At 35.5% G+C, this 20,783-nt stretch overlaps 1 protein-coding gene across 27 annotated transcripts in view; it reads right to left on the reverse strand.

The window, feature by feature from the left end:
* The window catches only part of STXBP4 (syntaxin binding protein 4), a 214,435-nt gene that overhangs the window by 102,229 nt on the left and 91,423 nt on the right, over positions 1 to 20,783 (reverse strand). For 25 of the 27 annotated variants that reach the window (XR_012008817.1, XM_072779972.1, XM_072779973.1 and 22 more), the window contains 3 exons: positions 19,345 to 19,461; positions 18,802 to 18,851; positions 16,611 to 16,744 (listed from right to left, as the gene is read on the reverse strand). Coding sequence is in view for 26 of the 27 variants with exons in the window: in XM_072779972.1 (XP_072636073.1) it covers positions 16,611 to 16,744; positions 18,802 to 18,851; positions 19,345 to 19,461 (301 nt within the window). In the remaining variant the exon portion in view is untranslated. Of the gene's footprint in view, positions 1 to 11,490; positions 16,354 to 16,610; positions 16,745 to 16,892; positions 18,146 to 18,801; positions 18,852 to 19,344; positions 19,462 to 20,783 lie in introns of those variants that run through there. The other 2 variants (XM_072779960.1, XM_072779961.1) reach the window with 2 other exon arrangements.

Raw genomic sequence — 20,783 nt, forward strand, 5'->3', positions numbered from 1 at the left:
TTGTTTTTTTATTTCAGAACAGACCCAGGCCATATTTGACTTGAATGTGAGGGTACAGGGCGATACAACTTTATGGCTATGATAGACAAGTATAATCCTCAACTGGGTTCCTCAGTTTCTCAGTTTAGCTCGGTCTCCAGGAGTAGAGGGGGCTCCTAATCCATATTTTATTTATAAACAACATTTGCCTTTCAAGACAATATGACAAAAGTACAGAACATGAGGGGAAAGAGAGAGGCAAATGACAAAAAGGATGAGAAGTTTTTCTAAATGACTGTCAGCAGAGGGGAAAATGGAACAAATAAGATTGGAAAGGTGGGAAGGATATGGGATCCACTCTGTTTTGTACCCCAGATATCAGAACAAATGAGCTTATAAGAGAATTAATGGTTCCTACATTTTACAGGTGAGGAGACTGAGGCACAGGGAGGTTATGAGATTCATCAAGGTTATACTGCTCATAAGAGGCTGATGTGGAACTTGAACCCAGGAGACCTGGTTCTCGAGTCCACGCTGTTAGCCACTGTACTCTTTCTGCTATTATATAAAAATAACATAACAGTGTTAGAAGTTTTAAAAAGGCGAGGGGCGGGGTGGGAAACACCAAACGTAAGAAGGCTAAATGTAAATAATGATCACCTCCAGGTAGTGGATTATGGGCAATTTTTCCTGCTTATTCATTCTTTTTCAGATCTTTGCAAAATAACAAAAATAAAGCTTAACACTTTTTTTTTATGTCAGTAGACAATAAAATAAAAATATTGCTGGCCTAACTAACATTCTCCCTCTTATCTTAGCACTTCTCAATTTAGAAAAACGAGGCACACGCTGAAATGACACGTTGCTGACAGCTATCAGAGCACATGGCATCCCTCCCTAGAAAAATCACAGAAACCTGGGCCCAGGCAGGGACACGTTCAGACTATAACTTCCAACACATGCTGTAGGATCAGCATAAGTTCAGTTCAATTCCCTGTACCTTTTTTCCCTTAACCCTACACCTTTTAAACCAGAGTTACATAACTGACATTTATAATATGACCAGGAGGTCCTAAGAGATATTGAAATGCCTCATGAATCATAGAAGAAAGATTAAACTGACATTCAAGACAGTGTTGGTGTAAAATGTATTTCTGCCCTCACAAATCTACTGGAGCTTCCCGCTGTAGGTCACAAATGCTTACAATCACTACCAGTCCATTTCCCACATATTGTCCTCTTGTTATCAGCATTGAGCATTGCTTACCACTCCTCCTTGAAATTCTCTTTTCCTAGGCTTTTTTTTTTTTTTTTTTAACCTCTCAATATTCTACTCTTCATTTCTACTTCTATCATCCTGACTGTTCCCCATCTGGCCCCTCTTCCTCCTCTGAGCTGTCCCTAAAAGACTTTTCCTTCTTCCTGTGTTACAATCTTTCTCTCTACTATTAGGACTTCAACCATCAGAACTACAAGAATAATCCCTGGAGCAACATCTCTAGTCCTGTGGTCTCTTCCAATCTCCCTCTAGATGTCTACCAGCATTTCTAATATCTAATACTGAACTCGTCTTTCTTCTCTCCCAAAACTGTTTTCCCCTCTGGGTTGCTTGCAACTTTTAATGCTTCTACCACCCTTCAATAATCTGGACTTAAAAATTCAGTGCCATTTTGACTTCTCTTGTTTCTCTCTTCAGTTGTTGTATAGTAGTCCTATACAACCTACCTCCATGATCTTATTTACTTAATTAGTTGACTCACACCTACTGAGTAACTGCTGTAATGACGGATACTGGGGCTGCGGTGAACATCACAAGTGAGGACCCTGCCTTTCTGAAGTTTACATTCTCATAGGGCAGACACAATTTCAGGCGGCAATTAGTGCTATGAGAAAAACAAATAATGTAGAGGGATCATGAATGATTGATAGTGGTAACAGGGGCTACTATTTTAGATAGATTGGCTAGGAAAAACCTCTTCAAAAAATGACATTAGAGCACCCAGAACATGAAAGTGAACCTTGTGAAGATCTGAAGGAAGACCATTCCAGGGAAGTGGAACAGCAAGTACAAAGGCACTGGGGTGGAAAAGAGTTTGGCTGAAGAACTATAGACCAGTATGGCTGGTAGAGTGTGAGCAGGGAAGGGTGGTAAACAATGAGATCAGACAGCTAGGGCAAAAAAGAAGGACCTTGTAAGCCATGGTAAGGAGTGTGGATCTTATTCTAAGTGTAATGTGAAATGTTTGGGGAGTTTTGACTTGGGGAGTGATGGGGTCTGATTTATGCATTAAAGACACTAGAGAATAGACTATAAGGGAGAATATAGCACTTGTTAGATAAATAAAAAACAAAAACAAACCACATTCGTAGGCAACATACATGGCCACTGAGCTACTTCTTGAATTTTTAAAAAGTAATCTCTACACCTAACATGGGATTTGAACTTACAACCCCAATATCAAGAGGCACATGCTCACTGACTGAGCCAGCTGGGTACCTTGAGCCACTTTTTATAAGTGAAAGTTCCAATTCAACAGATATGTAACTTCTTCACTCATAAATAACAATGTTATGAGTTGAAATACTTCCATTTCCTTTAAATTAAAACAATATCATGTTTCTGAAATGGACAGCAAGCAATGAAGCATATAGTTTTGCTCATTTTCCACGTATATGTTATGTAAATGAAACCAAATCTTTTGGGCATTTTGTCATCAGTAATGTCCAACAGCACAATTAGGAATGAATTAACAAAAATATTTATAAAAAATTCACAGATTGCTTGTAATGAGGTACAATGGACAAGGCATTCAGTGTATTAAACAGGAATGAATGATGCTAAAATTATATTTCCACTAGAGGTCTACAAAGAAGGAAGCTGAAAATAAAATGAATAAAAGATAAAGGCATTTCAATTATTGTCAGGTTATAAAAGGTTTGTACTTTTATGTGATGTGAAGATAAGAGAATGGAAGCATAGCAAATGAGTCTATTATGTCAGTATCATTTGGAGTCAGACAATTAAGCTTTTGGCATCTACCAACACTGACTATGTCTCTCCCATAAAACTGAATACAACTTGGTAGATTGAAAAGAAAAAAAGACAATTATGAAATAATCAGTATTCATATTAGGTTTTTAAGGTTCCTTTTATTTACAAAAAGCAATTCACTCATCTCCGTATTCTCTGAGTTTATTCATTTGCTTCCTTGCACATAAATAAATATCATGCTTGCCTTTTCCTGCCCAAAGGTCTGAGAAGAGCACCACAGTAGGGAATGATGACTTTCTTTCTTATTGTGTTTATGGGTGAGGTATAACTTAAGGAATTCATTCACCAAACAGGCATGGAGAATCAACCATGTGTCAGGCATTGTAATATAGGCAGTGGGAGTGCTAAGGTGAAAGAGATTGTATCACATGATGAGGAGGGAGAGCTGCTTCTCTAAGGAAGACTCATGACAGCATTTCTAACACAATAGCACCTGTTTCTAGAGGTTGGTGTCTTAATTGGGATTGTAAAAAAAGTATACCTTCTATTATTCCTCCAAATTTCCTTTGATTGGATAGAAGAGTCAAAGAGTTGAAGGGGATAGAGGAGTCATCTCATGGGGAGTGTGAAGGTTGACTCAAATCTCTAAATGTAATTTGTATCTCTTATTCTAATAGGACAGAATGTTTTATTTCCAAGGAAAATTCTAGCCATGGCACTCTAAAAGGTTATATTCACAACTGGGAATATAGATGCAGATGGCAGTAGTTTATGATATAATTTTTCTACTGCTGTGTAACAAATGACCACACATTTGGCAGCTTAGCATAACACACTTATATTTTATTGCCTCATAGTTTCAGTAGGTCAGGAGTCTGGGCATGGCATAGCCAAGGCCTCTGCTTAGGGTCTCACAAGGCTGCAGTCTCATCTGAGACTTGACTGGGGAAGGTTTTGCTATTGTCAACAGAATTCAATTCCTTGTGGCTATAGAACTAAAGGCCTCTGTTTCCCTGGCTATCTGCCTGAAGCTGCTTTCAGCTTCTTGCAAGTGGGTCTCCCAACATAGTAGCTCACTTCTTTGAAGCCAGGAATGAGTGGGTGACTCCAGCAAGATGGGCACTAAAATCTTGTTCAATATTATCATATACATCCAATCTTTGCTGTGCTCTATTGGTTAGAAGTAAATTACAGGTCCTGTACATCCTCCAGGGGACAGGATCACACAAAGGTATGAACACTGGGAAGGAGGGATCGTAAGGACCCTCACTCAAAGAGGATCTACCACATTACTTAGACTTTCCCCCTCTATGTTAACTTAATATACCAAATCTTCTTTCTCTTTATTATTGCTTCAAATATAACTCTTTTCACCTTTAAAGTTTTTTAAAGCTGAAGTTAATCCTGGCTTGTATGTTCCTGCCACTATTCTTAAGAAAGTTCCTCTTGCTAGTTCTAGGTTCTTTGTTCAGCTTTTGTACATTTGTTTGAACATTTAAGCTCATCACAGAACTCTGGGACATCTCCCTCAATTTATATGTACATCTCTGTCCTTTCCATTTGCTGAGACTGTAAGTGAAGTTCTGAGTGGAGTTCATCTTCTAGGATTTATTACGCCACAAGCCACATTCCCATCCATGGTCTCTAAATGTGAGAACAAACCCATTTAACCCAAGTTTATTTATTTATTTTTAAAGATTTTATTTATTTATTCATGAGAGACATAGAGTGAGAGAGAGAGAGAGAGAGAGGCAGAGACACAGGCAGAGGAAGAAGCAGGCTCCATGCAGGGAGCCTGACGTGGGACTCGATCCCGGGACCCCAGGGTCAGGCCCTGGACCGAAGGCGGTGCTAAACCACTGAGCCACCCGGGGCTGCCCAACCCAAGTTTAAAATGAAAACAAAACAAAACAAAACAAAACAAAAAACAAAACCACAAACAAAACCTGGAATCTGGAATATGTCCAGATAAGTACCTAATTCCTGGAATCTGTGCTATATGTACATAATTAAACAATTGCATCCTTGTTAGATTCTTTTGGTAGAACTACAATCCCAGCAGGTGTTTTGGTAGTTGAAGTGCTTCTCTATTACAACAGTTTGACACACACCAGTTAATGATCCACATTAATGAAAGGATCATTCATATTCTTTTTCTGCCTGGGTTGTTTAAAGTCCACTTTTACAGATTTACTTTGGTTTCTTTCTTTTTTTCAGCTCTAATGCTCTTTCTGGAGCAGCATCCTCATTCACATTCATGGATTTCTGACAGGAAAATGCCTGTAGTCTTACTCCCCTTCTTCCAGATCTGGTCATTCATGGAAATATTTTGTTTTTTTTTGTTTTTGTTTTTTTTTTGTTTTTTCATGGAAATATTTTGGTCATAAAGCTCCAGGTGATGGTGTGTGGCACCCACCTAGGGTCCATACATACAAGAAAAAAGAGTTAATTCTGTTCTTTTACAAGTCTCTCCTACCTCATGACTGAGCTTTAGCTGCTTTCTTTCTACTACAGGGGCATCCTCAACATTTGCAGAGTCTGATCTCAGTGTCTCATATGTAGGTACTCATAAATATTTGTGGAGAGAATTGGCTGATGTCTATTTGTATATATAAGTGGATATTGCTATATATTAGATTCATTCATATGGATGGGTATTTCTTTCTAGTTAATAAATTCCTAGAAATGAAATTGAAGGGTCAAAAAAATGTATGTTTTAGACTCTCAGAGACACAGACTGCTGTCTACGAGAACTGAGTTGAGTAATATCTGTCGACAGTGTGTGTGTTGGTTTCCTTATGTATTCGCTAACAATCATTGTTAATATGTGGCCCTCTGGTGAATAAAAATGATGCTTCATTATTTTAAACTCACTCCTTAGTAAATGACATCAAGACATATATATTAAACATTCATATATATTAAATATCTTATTAAACAAATATTGATTACAATTTTAAAATAGAACTATCTCATGAACACCTACCATGTGCCAGGTACTATTCTAAATTATAATGAACAATATATTCAAGATCCCTGTTCTCAAGGAGCTCATAGAGGAGCTCAGATAGGAGGAGGAGACAGATAGTAAGCAACTAAACAAACAAAAAATAGTGTGAAGTCCTATGAAGAGAATAAAATATGGGAATGAAATAGAGATCTGGAGGTAAAGAGGAGGCCAACATTAAATAGACTGTTGAGGTGCCCTGGCTGGCTGAGTAGGAAGAGCATGTGACTCTTGATCTCAGGGCTGTGAGCTCTAGGCCCACGTTGGATGTAGAGATTACTTAAATAAATAAAACTCTGAAAAAGAAATAGATCGTTATGAAAGCAAACAGGCTGAGAATTAAATGATACCATGAACTAGACCTCTTCATCCATAATGTCCTATTTTCTCAAGCATAGCAGGCACTGTTCTGCCTCAGGGTTTTTGTACTTACTCTCTGGAGCATTCTTCTGTCAGGTATCTATAAGGCTTACTCCTTCCTTGGATGGGTGAAATGCCTGTACAAGTGTAGTTTGAGGGTTTGCAGTGAATTGGTGGCTAGCTGTACCCATTCCTAGGCAGTTTCAGTACTGCTATCTTCTAGACAAGTTCAGCAAGGCTTCCCTCTCCATAAAAAGACTATGACATTTGGAGAACCCTTGACGTTTCCAGTTAGACATAAACTTTATTGTTTCAAACTTCACAGACATTAAATAAATGTGAGCTAAAGCTGGGCTTCTTTATTGCTCATTTAAAGAATGAAATGTTACTTGGCAATTGTTTTTAGCAGTTGGTTTCTTACAACCGTTGGAGTAATTTAATAATGATAGATTACATAAATTGACATGAGTAGAAATCTTTTGCCACCTTCTAAGGTTTCCAGCTCTTAAAAAAAAAAAAAAAGAAAGAAAGAAAAGAAAAGAAAAGAAAAGAAAAAAAGGAAAGGATAAAAGAAAAGAAAAAGGTGGGGTGGGGAGAGAATAGTTTATATTGGACTAGGCTGCCACGACAAAATTCTCTTCTTATACACTGACAATGAATGATGAAGGTGATAATGATGATATATATTGAGCACCTACCAGATGGGAGCCACTTTATAAACATTATCTTTAATCAGCTAGCCTCTTCAGATATATTACTTTTAATCCTCTAAACAACCCTATGAGCTGGTGACATCTCCAATTTCAGAGATGAAGAAAATGAGACTCAGAGAGATTACAGAACCCCAAAGGCATAAATCTATTAGGTAGTAGGGCTGAAATTTGAACCCTGTAGGATACGATCTCTTAAAATACTATTCTGCTTCTCTACAAGTAAAAACGAATCTATCTTTTTGATAAAGATATCATTTAGGGTGCAAACAACTGTTTTTTATGTAAAAACCAAAGACAATTTCACAAATGATACTTCATTTTATCCTGTGATATAATGAGCTGTAATGCTCCTTCTTTCCATTTCATAAATGGAGCAAAAGTGAGGTTGAGGAATTTACCTAAGGTTTAAAAAATCTTGCCCTAGAAGCAGGTTTTCACACTCTCAATGCTCTATTCTACTTGAACTTTAACTTTCATTAGCATTTTGTAGTTATTATAAAAGAAATGAGAAACACAAATAGCACTGTAGAGTCCCAAGACCTAATCATTTTTTAGTCTAATTGGTAATGTTGGCTGAATAAGTTCATAAAGTCAGATGTTTTCAAAAAATACTATTAAAGATTCAGTTCTTAACTCTGTATCTTCAGGTTTAAGATCTTTATCAAGGCACAGTTATTATTCCTTCTATATGCATCATTTTGTAAATGGTTTCAAAGACAGCTTTTATTTTTTACTTTAAGTAAAAAATTAAGTTTTCGATGATGCTTAAAAATTTTTACTTTTAAAAAGCATGCTTTAAATTTTAGAATTGAATGTTCACTCTAAAAAAAAGAAAAAATCAAACAATATAAAGGTTTCTAATAAAAAAGAAAATACAGGTATTCTCCCAATACGACCTCCTTAGAAAAACATTGCTGTCAATGAGTTAGGTTGGAATCTAGACTTGATTGGAAGTTATTCAAGTTCCTTAAGCCTTGTTGTTTTATGCTGAATATCTGTAAATCATAAAAATTATTTAAGCTGAGGTAAATTTTGGTCAATGATTCTAACTAAGATAAAAAAACTCTAAAACAACCTTTATTTATACAGTGCTTTATATTTACAAAGCACTTTTACACTAGTTCACTCAATCCTTGAGACAATCTTGGGAAGATTGTATCCCTACTTTCCAGATAGGAAACCAAGACTCCAAGAGGTCATCATAGCTTATCAAATCTAAGCTACCACTGAGAATACCTCTCCATTTTCTATGCTCAAAAAACCAAAAAATAAAAAACCCCAAGTCAATTGTGATATGATGACTTAACTAGACCTCTGTGAGACTCACAAGACTTTATAATAAAGACCTGAGTCAGGGGTCTTGGGTTGCCCTTTCCAAGCATGTGACTGAGGTAAATCATTTAAGTTCTCTGAGCCTTGATTTTTTCATATCTTTCAAATTAGAAACAATAATGCCTGTCTCATAGGGTTGCTGTGAAAACATATAGATGAAAAATAGTACTTACAAACTATCTATGGCATTATTATCTTTAAATATGTTTATCTGTAGTAGTAATACTAATACTCTACTGTTAAAGGCAGAAACTTCTAGATCTATTCTGAACTGGTATATCATATTAAATAATTAGTAAAGCTGTTACAACACATGACGGCTACTGCCACTGTCTCCTCTGAGATGAGCTGTTAATACTCTGTCCTCATATGAACCTGGAGAACACCTATTTCATTAACCTGAAAGAATGTATTCCACTTGGATAAGGACATTTTCAGGTCTTGAGGGAAAATACTTCTTTCTGGCATCATTCATATTTTGCTTGTCAGGTTATAGGTTGAAACATGAGTCCCATGGTAGACACTCTATTACTGCAGTCAGTTCTAATGGTGAAGGAATTGAGAGTTCCATTTTTTGGAAGAGAGAAAATACACTATACTTATACATCAATGCCTTCTGGAAGTTTGAGGCAGTCCTTGTATTTTTTTCCCCCCTGCTTCTGTGTTGGAAATCATTCTACATTCCCATGTTAGTACTAAGGTATATATAGACTTCTACCTTGTACATCCTGTAATCCCCTTGACAACTATATTCTTGTCTGGTGGGAGGAATTAAGTCTATTTGTCTGGACATGCCTTCATAGTTTCTAGCTAATGGTAGTATATGTGATTAAAGTATGTATCTGAAATATTTCCCTGGAAATGGTCTTCTATGAGGACACTTATCATGTGGTAGTTCTGAGACTGATTCACACTAGATATTTTTTGTGTATGCTAAATACTGGAAATATGGTGCCTTTCTGATTTTTATGACCGACAAACTGTATTTTGCTTTCTTCCTATGTACCAACAGAAAATAATAATTTATATAGATTTGGCATTACTAAGTAACTTTAGCACTTCAATTCTCAGGAATTTATTTAATGAAAAAGGCAAATACCTAAGAGTTAATTAATGTGCAGAAGAAGCAACAGGAAAACATGAGATAGTCGAAGATCCAGGAGGACAACAGATCATTGCTTTGTGCATCTGGACTTCTGGGTACTCACTGACCCAGAATGCACATGAATATCAAGTTTAAACATTAATACTGAGTTTCAGGTGTTCCAAACTCTGACATACACTGATGAACTACTAATCTCTTTTTATTTTATTTTTTTTAAGATTTTATTTAAGAGAGAGGTAGAGAGAGTGTGCATGCACAAGCAGGGGGTAGGGGCAGAGGGAGAAGTGGACTCCCCGCTGAGCAGGGAGCTGGAGGAGGCAGGGCTCAATCCCAGGACTTTGAGATCATGACCTGAGAGGAAGGCAAATGCTTAACCGACTGAGCCACCCAGGGGCCCCATGAAATATTAGTCTCTTTTTAAAAATGAATATTTGTTCATTTGCTACTCAAACCTAGCCCAAGCTACTATCCTGTTTCATGTCAATCACATCTTCCTGCTTTCTTCACTCTTGCCACACCTATAGCCCAGTTTCAAACAAACGCCTGGATGATCTTTTAAAATATGGATCAGAGTTTTCTCCTGCTTAAAACCATGGATGGCTCCTATGACACTCAAAATAAAATCCATACTCCTTAGAATGGTGTTCAAAGCCCTGTATGGTCTCTCTCTTCTCTACATCTCCACCCTTATCGCATGCTTATTCATCTGTTCGTTCCTATGTATCAGAAACCCAGGCTTTCTTCTGTCCCTCCAATATGTCAGATTGTTCCTACTTCAAGGCTTTTGTACTTGGCCAGAAAAACTCCTCCCATAGATTTTCTCCTAGATGAATCTTGACTCAAATTCACCTCTTCAAAGAGGGTTAACATTTCCACTTATAATATCAGGTGGATTTATTGTATGCATAACAGTCATTGCTGCCTGGAATCACTTATTGCTAATTTGCTTGTCCATTTCTACCTAAGCAGCTTGACAGCAAGGGCTTTGTAAGCTAGTACCCCACTGCCTAGGTCAGGGTCTGGTTGATTGCAGATACTCAATAAATAGTTCATGAAGGAATGAAGTAATAAACCTAAATGGTTACCTTTTTTTGTGACATATTTTTCTGTCACTTTTTTTTTCCTGGAAAAAAATTGTACCAGGAAAGAAATTACTTATTGTTCTTGAAGCTAACAATAATTTGCTCATGTAAAGCAAAATTAAATAACCCAAGCACAGTTTCCTTTCCAGAGATCACCCGAGATTACATTTGATATATTTTCTTAATGGAACATCACAGCAGTGACCTACTTTCAAATTGCAACAATACGAGAGAATATGTGAGTTAATGGTTTTCCCTGAATGGTGTGACAACACCAGTATTTACAATGGGTATTATCTAGCTCTGAATGATCAAGCCACTAGAGAACAGGTCTACCCTACAATAAAAACAGGTGAAATAACATCAGAGTCACTAAACTATCCCCTTATGCTTGGAACAATTTGCCCCAATTCTAGGAGAGAAAAAAAATATAAATAGCAACGATAACTTTATGAAGAAGTGAATACTATAGTGCCCATTCTAAACAGGATAGCTGACTTTCACCAAAAATATAAAGCTTTTCCTTTGATAAATTCATGTCAACTAATAAAAATATGTGCGGGAGGTAATTAGAAAAGCAGTAATGATAGTTTGAGACCTAGAATAAGTACAATGAGAAGATGCTGTATTGAATCTGACTTCTGGATCTAAAAAAAATTATTATAAAGTCCTTCAAATGTTGCAGTACAGCATTTCCCCTTTTTCTCATAAGAACCTTTTGCCATCTGCCTAAATAACTTCTAAGCAGCTTCTGAATATAAAGACAAAAAAGCAGCTATCACTGACATTCTAATTTTAAAAGTTAAAATATTGCTAGTTTCAGACAGGGACACCTGAATGGATGCAGGAAGCTCACATAGACAAATATATGTAATCACATGGTTATAGTGGGGGTAAAGTTCACCTTTGTTTTCAACTAGTCAAGTGAAAATTACAGGTTTATTTGACAATTTGTAACAGTTGAACATCCATATTTCTGCTGTTATAAGACATGCTGTGATGCAGATAATTACATATGCATATCTATGCACACTGCTCAATATTTTCTTTGCAAAATACCAACAGGTGTATTACTAGGTTAATATATGATCACTAAAATATTATTTTAACTTTCAAAAACATTTTTCAAATAGATATTTTAAAATCTCTTGATATATGTAGCAAAATTGATTCCCAGGAACATTGTGCCAAATTATATTCCCACCTGTAGTGGATGAGAATATTTACTTTCAACTTTAATTAGTGGTAGGCCCAGATGGCTCCTAAATTCGATGGATTTTTTTTTTTTTTGTCTAATATATAACTTAAGAAAAGAAAGTATATTCTCCACAGGAAGATTCCTGCTCCCTGCTTCCTTTGCTCAGGCATCATTTGGGTCTTCGTGGGTGTAGAAACCTTGGCTCCAGCTGCTCATCTCAATCCCATGAATCTCTGAAGCTTAAGAGCTCACTTATCATTACAATTTTACCCTCTGTTCTTCTTGGTGCAGAGAGACATGCATTCCTTGGTTTTCATTTTTTAAATACACAAACATAATTTTAAATGTCATTTCTAAGTGTAGGAGCAGAATGGGGAGGGTTTGGCATGAGATCACTCTGCCATCTTGGTAGATGGTAGTTTATTCTGAATCTTGACAGCTCTATTTTCTTGCTTTAGTACTGTAGACGTTTTCATGATCATATACTGGTATGCTTATATATATATATATATATATATATATATATATATTTGTTTAAAAGACGTTGAATGAAATATATATATATTTGTTTAAAAGACGTTGAATGAAATATGTGTTTGGGTAAATATGTATATATACACACACACATACATATAATATATACATGTGTTATGTATTTCTCTTTATAAAAAAGAGAACTTTCTGAATTTTTAAAAGATTTTATTAAACTTTTTTTTTAAAGATTTTATTTATTTATTAATGAGAGACACACACACACACACAGAGGCAGAGACACAGGCAGAGGGAGAAGCAGGCTCCATGCAGGGAGACTGACATGGGATGCGATCCTGGGTCTCCAGGATCATGCCCTGGGCTGTAGGTGGCCCTAAACTGCTGAGCCCCCTGGGCTGCCCAAGATTTTATTTATTTATTCATGAAAGACACAGAGAAAGAGAGAGAGAGAGAGAGAGAGAGAGAGAGAGGCAGAGACACAGGCAGAGGGAGAAGCAGGTTCCCCACAGGGAGCCCGATTCAGGACTTGATCCCAGGACCCCGGGATCATGACCTGAGCCAAAGGCAGATGCTCAACCACTGAACCACCCAAGAATTCCTCTGAATTGGCTTTTGACCTTTGAAAGATGTGTAAATCCCCCGGTTGCACTGATATTCAACCAAGTTGTTGTTGGTGTTACCCTCTCAAAGCTCTGGCTGCGAGCTGGCCAGTGTGCACTTGTGTTATAAGGTTGATCTAACAGTCTGAGGGGAGTAAGAAAGGAGCCAGGACCAGAGGTGGCTGTAAAGAGCACATGGCATTTGGGGCAGAAGCCACTAACCTGGGTGAAGTGCTCCAGTGCATGTCAGATGTAACTGACATGCTGTCTATGCTGTCTAAAGAACCAAGCCCCAGTTGGCTTTCTGCTTGACACAGAATCTGTGAATCCCGAGGATTTCAAAAATGCCATTGACTCACCAAGATAAAAGAAGAAAAAGAGTCCATTTACCTCCTAATTCATTGGCTTAATTCATTACCCCTTCAAATTAGAATGCATTAAGAGCTACTGTCCTGCCATAGTGACTTCCAATTATTCCCATAATCTCCACCATTGTTCAGCAGGAGTAACAGGTTGGCTGTTCTTGCTCTCACTGTATTTGGATCCTACCTGCCCTATTGAAAACTTTTTGGGATTTGCCTGTAACTGCCAGTGCTCTTGAAGATTTTTACTCCATTTTTATATTCCATTTATCATTTTCATGGGAATTTTGAAGGAGGGTAGATGCCTGTGTTTGTGCTGCCAATCTACCAGGAAATCAGGAAATCAGTAAGTTCTTACTAAAGACCTCCTATAGAATATCTGCCCAGATATTATTTTATTATGCATTTAAAAAACTGCTTCTTACTGCTTTTATTACAGAACTATTTTTTTCGTCAATCTAGGTGTCAATCAACACTGCAGTTCAAACTAAGTAGTTATTTCAAATAAAGAGCATACTAAAACATTATGGTATTGACCATGTAAATATTGATGGAGATTGATACAAGCACCTTTAAGGGTTCCAAAACTAATCAAAAATGCCTATTTGTCTACGTAACATTTCAGTGGAGGCAGGATAACGGAACATACCAAAGTTTTGTTATAGTTAGCAAAAAACAACTGAAAGATAAGATGCTGATTCAGACATTTAACCACAGTTTCCTGTGATGGTTACACTCTAACTCAAAATCGAAAATAACATTATTATATACTAAGAAAAGCTCTCATCTACCATATTTTCAAATGGATCTAAATTCAAAGAAGATTTAGACAATAATTACTTAATACTTAGTACAGAGAAAACGTATATTTAAATTAGCTGCTTTAAAATAGTAATAATGCAGTACCAGCATTATTAGCACAAGCAGTAGTAATCCATTTATGGAACATCTTATACTACCAGGTGCTTGGTTAGCTAGTCTCCATGTATTTCACTTGATCCTCCAATCCTGCTACTTCAGATATTACGAACTCCACCTTTTATATGGCAAAAGAAAACCAGAGATTAAGTATTTTGCCCAGCGAAGTTGGATGGCTAATTGGGGTGCTCCCTGGGGCACCTCTAGGGATCATCAGAGGTTCTGCAGAGCACTGTTTACACGGGTTCAAACTGCTCCTCCAGGCTGCCTCTAAGATTCATGTACTTCTTCATTGCTAGAGGCATCCTGATGAGAGCTGGCTGGCCACGTAGAAAGCATTCATGTTCTCTGTGATCCTATGTCTAGGTTCTTAAGTTGGGGTTTATGAACACACTGAAGATGGATGCAAATGTGTATAACTGCACATATCTGGTATAGGGCTTTTACCAGACTTCAGTGGAGGCCACCATCCAAAAAAGGTTCAGAATTATCTTCTAGATATTCCCCAGAGACTGATTTTAAGTGATAACACCCAAGAAATCTGATTCTCATTTCTGAGGAAATCCCCTAGTATAACATCCCAGAGTGTACTTTTGTTAAGAAGCAAGTTGAGGCAATTACCCAAGAGAAAATTCAAAATTGTTACTTGAAATATGCAGAGTCACACCAAAGGAAATGAGGTTAGAGACTGCAGCTGAATTATCTACCTCATGGTAGTGATTTTCTGTGTTTCATTACATATAGAAAAAAGCTACTGCATAAAGAGAAAAAAAATGAGCTGAGTTCATCTGAATTATCAAACATAAAAAGACAAGTCAGAAAAATTATAAAATTATTGGGAATATAGCCAATATTAGCAATTATATTTCTAAATAAAAAGACAACGTAGAAACTATTTGCTAGTTTAAATAGGAGGCTAGGTACAATCTTATGACAGATAAAAAGTGCAGATGGAATTTTTCTCTTTTCTTCCAAAGAAGTTCTGCTGAATTTCAAATATTTTCTTTGAATAATCATGTTTGACAAATGTAAAGGTTAATGTTAGCAAGGTAATTAAAATTAATGATGGCAATGTCCGCTGGGTTATGCATGTGTGTTGCAGGTGTTTCCCTCTACTGTTCCCACCCTAACTTAAAAATGTCTAATATAGAAAATTCTGAGTATACACATAATACATTAGGAGTGATTATTTTCATCTACCCTGAAATCTATATAATTTCTTTACATAAAGAGCTCTTATAGTGTTTTTGAAATATAATTTGATTTTTTTTAATGTAATAGTTATACAAAATTAAGAAAAAAGAAAACCTCACTGTAGAGATTGAGCATATACTGTTAGAGGCATGGTTTCCAATCTTCTTTCTATAATATAGTTTGGAAGTTAAAAGTTACCCCAAAGAGTCTTTGAATATTATCCTCTACAAAGCCAAACCATTTACTACCCAGGACTTTACTCAAAACTTACTTGGATACTTTTTTAACAAGAATTGTATCGTATTCCTACATTTATAGTTATACGTATTTGATATCTGGTCCTCAGCAGAGGGGAGATTGAGAATGGCAAACAGGGATAGTAGAGTGGTAGAGGTCAACATCAAGACAACCCACAGACAGACTGACATCAAGGGAAGAGACAAAAGAACAAACAGGTAAAAAGGGAGTCCAAATCTGTGAAGAAGCACAAGTGCTGGGAGACAGGAGGGGAGGATGGAAATGTCCAATGGTTTAAGCTCTCCCCAAGGACTGCCCGTCTGCTGGGACATTGCAAGTTAGTCAGCCAGTTGCCTTGCTTCTCTTTCTTGCTCAGTGCTGACTCTGGGGGCATCCATTGACAGTTCTTTTAAGAGAGGTATTCTGTTGGCCCTGGCTTAGGAGTAAATGCTTGAGCTAGCAGCTCTGATGAGCAGGGAACTGGTTCAGCTATTCCATAGCTCTTTAATTAATTATCCTGCCGGGTGCCCAAAGGTCTGTTCCTAGTTTTCCCTGCCTGCGATCCTGGAAGTTTTCTCATGGTTCTACTTAACTCACTGTTTCAGCAGTTTTGTCTTTCATCTTTATTGTATTTGGGGGTCTTTTGCTCAGCTGGGCTGTACCTTCAGTTTTATTCCATCTGTTGTATATTATTCAAAAATTCTTCAATGTTGGTTCTAATCTTTCAGGTTTCCAGCACTGCCGTGGATTTATTTTTGTATTTATTCTTCCATTTCAAAGAGACTTTGGATGGAAGTAGAGGTAAAAACATGTCTTAATCAGCTATCTTCTCTTGGAAGCCATTTCAGGCACGTTAAATAAAGTAAATATTCTCCTCCTACAATAGGTGTTTTAAGATTTTAACGATTAGCTATTAATTTTACTGTAGGCAAGCCAACACATTTAACAAAATTAAACTGTCAAGCTTGAAATTTCCTTTTGGTTTTGTTAAATGAATTACTAAAAAAAATACAAAAGTGAAAAAAGTGCAGAAAACTTACAATCCATATCAAGTATGGCCCGAACAGATTTAACAAGTTCCTTAGATTCAAGTGCCAGTGTTGCTGGGATATTACGTCCATTCCTTCTTAGTGGTGTGAGGGAAGTCTGAGAAGCTAGCATAGGTCTTCTTTCACTGTGAAGGGCAACAATATAAAGTTGAACTTATTGTACAAATAATAAAATCTGCTTGGTTAAATAATCTGAATTCTTAGGTACAAAAATATTTGTATTTCTGGGAATATTGTATTCTTATAACCATAAAATGAAGTAATCACAAAACGTTTGTTTTCAGTTCTTTATTATGTAACAAAGACATGTATAAGAACTAGGTTGACCTCATAATAGGAGGAATAAATCATTTGTTGGACTTATTTTGTGCTTATGTCATGCTAACACAATGTAGCCCTTTAGTTTGCAAAAATTCAAATGAAGCACTTAAACATAAATTTATTAAATGGACATTTACTATCACTTCCTATAATATTAAATATAAATTCTATGTTTATTTGCTCCTGAACGTATCTTTATTTTTGAAATTTTTTGAACTGAAATTATATAAAATCTAAAACATCACAGAGCATTTATATCACTTTTTGAAGATGTAAATGTCACCTGAAATGAATATGCTCTGGTGTAATTTAAAATGCAAGGTTTTACTGCAAAAAACCATTATGTTGAGACTTTTACTTGAAAAGAGATCATTTTAAACTGGTAATGAAACCATTATTATTTATTTATTATTACTATTTATAATCCATCTTCAATAAGCATGATGGATTAATTCACAAGAAGCAATTAAAGCATCAATTCTCAAATTCAAATACAGAGCCTTTATTCTGTGTTGAAAGACAAAGGCCAAAATTTATTACAGAAGTTATAGTATATTAAAAAGCTTGAATCATATTTTCGTAGAGTTTAAATTTCCAAGATATGGTGAAAAGTTGCTTAATATTTTTTAAGGTTACCATGAACCTGTTTAAGGCAAGGGCAGGCTCTGGCTTTTAAATGATCATTCTTAACACCAAAACTTTTGAATTATTATTCAAGGTCACAAGGAGATTCTGAGGGTGGTGATGGGGGACACATCTATCCACACAGGGGAATCTGATTGAGTATTTTAACATTCTTATTGAAAATAATTAACTGAAATTCACATAATTATCTTACATTATAAGCAGCACAGATAGCAATAAAATGTCAGATCTTTCATTAGAATAAAGCATTACAATAAAATGAGCTTAAAAGTGTACTGATATCACATAACATTTAGAATAATCCAATTACAATGTTGTACACCTGAAACTAACATAACATTGTGTGTCAACTACATTTCAATAATAAAATTTTTTTTAAAGCATACTACTGTAGACATTTTTCTAAAGTAAAAAAAAATGCTATGTGGAACGTTAAAATATAATAAGAATATGATGAATCATCTTCATTTATTAAACTGTTGTTTTCATAGTAAAGGGCATAGTTTTCCTGTTTCTTCAAGCATGCATTGCTAGAAGTAGAAGTACATTGCTGGTGGCAGCTATTATAAGATGAGGAGAAAAAAACTGCTTTGAAAATATATATAAACAGGAAACTTCCTTTTGTTTATCTTTCATTATGTATCAAAATGACCATAAACTTGCAGTTTGAAATACATGAATCTTATTAGTATGTTTGTAGCTCTTAGTAGGAAACTTTAAATTAGAAACAAACTGTGAATAACAAAATCAAGGTGTATTCTCCAAATATATTTCTTTTATTTGTGTCTACTAAATGTTGAAAATGAAAGAACTGATTGCATGAACCTGTTTTATAAAATTCTCTTTGCCATAACAACTCATCTGCTCGGTTGAGACTGATCTTTAAGGTAATTTTTACTCATATACAGATGCTTAGAGAACTTTAGGGTAATCCCATCTTTATAGAATTCCTAACAAAAACAAGATAGGTGATTCCTACCTCAATTTTAGAGTACTTGGTTACAGTGACTGGCTAAATACCTCCAGGAATTTCTCTTACAGAGATGGAGTCAAAAACAACATGTCCTTGTATCTATTTCCACAAGACATTAAAAAACAGCATCCAATAGGAGTTATGTAGCATCTTAAGGCTATTTAAAAGATTTTAGTATTTTAGTCACAATTACAAAATGAAAAATGTAATCATATTCTACAGGAAACAATTAAATATTCTTACCTTAAACTTGATAAAGGAGAAGAATTATCAGAAAATAATTCTTGAATAGTCTAGAGAAAACATGACAGTAAAGGAGATATGTAAGTTTGATATCTGTAAGATGTCTTAACTAAAATTTATAACCTCCCCCCATCTCCCACTCCCAGTTGATTAAAAGGTACTTCTGTTACATGGAGGGAAAAATCAATTACACTGACATGGAACTCTACTCAGACATGTAATAGTTATGAAAATATTTATTTATAGAGCAAATATTTATCAAATAATGTTTAAACAATAGTATTAAGAGTTTTGAGAAAGTGTTCATTAAAACATAGCATATATTTAGGATCATTTAACCCTATCTCAATTATTTCTCTTAACAATCTATTGGTGCTGGTCTTTCCATTATCTATGCCATTTTAAACCTGATTATAGGTTAGCATTGCTGTTTTGAGCCAGAGAATGTTTCACTAGTCACCAAACACCAGAACATTTAAATATATGTCAGTCATTTACAGATTTTTTAAAATGGACATAAAGTAATATAATGGGAAAATTTACCTCTACAAAATGAAGAAGCTTTTCAGTGGATGCCTCAAAAGTTTTTCGAGCCATTTCTGATTTTCGCAATTGGCAATCAAGCACTGTGATTCTCTTTCTTAACTCCTGAACACTTTCCTGGACAGAAGTATCAAAAGGAAGGTCTTACACATTTCTTTGATTTTTATATCAGTGGCTCCTATTTTCAGTTTATATTAACCAATATCCAACATTATCATATTACTTATTTTCTCTTACTGTACATATCTTCTGACTTGGAGAGGGCATTTTACTAATTGCATATTTAAAGGTTAAACTGCACAGGGATGCTGCAAATTTTGAGATAAACTATATATGAGTTTGTTGATTCTTATAGTAAAATACATTTAAATATACACTTAAATCCAGTTTATTATGGCTTTTCTCTCTCTCTCTCTCTCTCTCTCTCTCTCTCTCTCTTTTTTGGACAATACAGCTTGCCAGCTGTTGGCATAAACTGTTGCCAACGTGGCACAACAAAAATTGCTGAAGATATGCATATATATTTAATGTAATCTGATCCAATGTAAAGCTCAGCTGGCAGGGAAGTAAAGGAATCTCATGGACAGTAAAGGAATTCCATGAAGACAAGCAACAACAATGCTGGGTAAACCCTTTCATAGGAATATGCATGCACTGCAGCATAATTTGCTCTGATAGTACATCTTTGGGCACAGTTGGCAAATGAGAGAACTTTAATAGGTGAATTAGAAAGAAAAAAACCTTATAGAAATAAATATATGATTTCGATTTTGGTTCTGGCAAGTGGGTTAAAAAAAGCCTATAAAAAAAAAAAAGCCTATAATTTCTAATCACAAGCCCCTACTCATGAAAGTTGGAGGTCATAATTTGTATTACCCATGTGTCCTATAAATTTATAAGCTGAAATTTTAGTTTAAAACAGTTCCAAACTGGTAGACGCAAACACAAAACTTCTGTGGAGGGATATTTTCTAAATCCAGATCTCAAAGAATTCCTACATATTATGTGCCAAAAGAACATGACCTCAGGAAATAAGCTACCATGAATAAAATCAGCTGAAGGAAACAAATTATAGGATCAGACCTATAAAGACAGCAGATATTGGAGTGATCAGATACAAACTATAAAGTAATGTTTAGTAGGTTTCAAAAATTAGGAATTTAAAGCATAACAAAGGGAAAAGAAACTATAAAAATAGATCCATATAACATAAAATAATAAATCTTAAAAATAAAAATATAATAAAAATTAAATTAGAAGCTCATTTATGGGTTTAATATCCATTAGATACAGTTGAAAAGAGAATGGATAAACTGGAAGGCAGAGGTAAAGAAGGCTTTCATAATGCAGCAGAAAAATAAAAATGGAAAATATAACAGAAGGAGAAAAGGTAAGGAGAATATAACTAGATGAAGATCTAGCATACACCCAATCTGAAT

The sequence above is a fragment of the Canis lupus genome, chromosome 16 (assembly GCF_048164855.1).
Source record: "Canis lupus baileyi chromosome 16, mCanLup2.hap1, whole genome shotgun sequence".
Classification (NCBI taxonomy): Eukaryota; Metazoa; Chordata; class Mammalia; order Carnivora; family Canidae; genus Canis; species Canis lupus.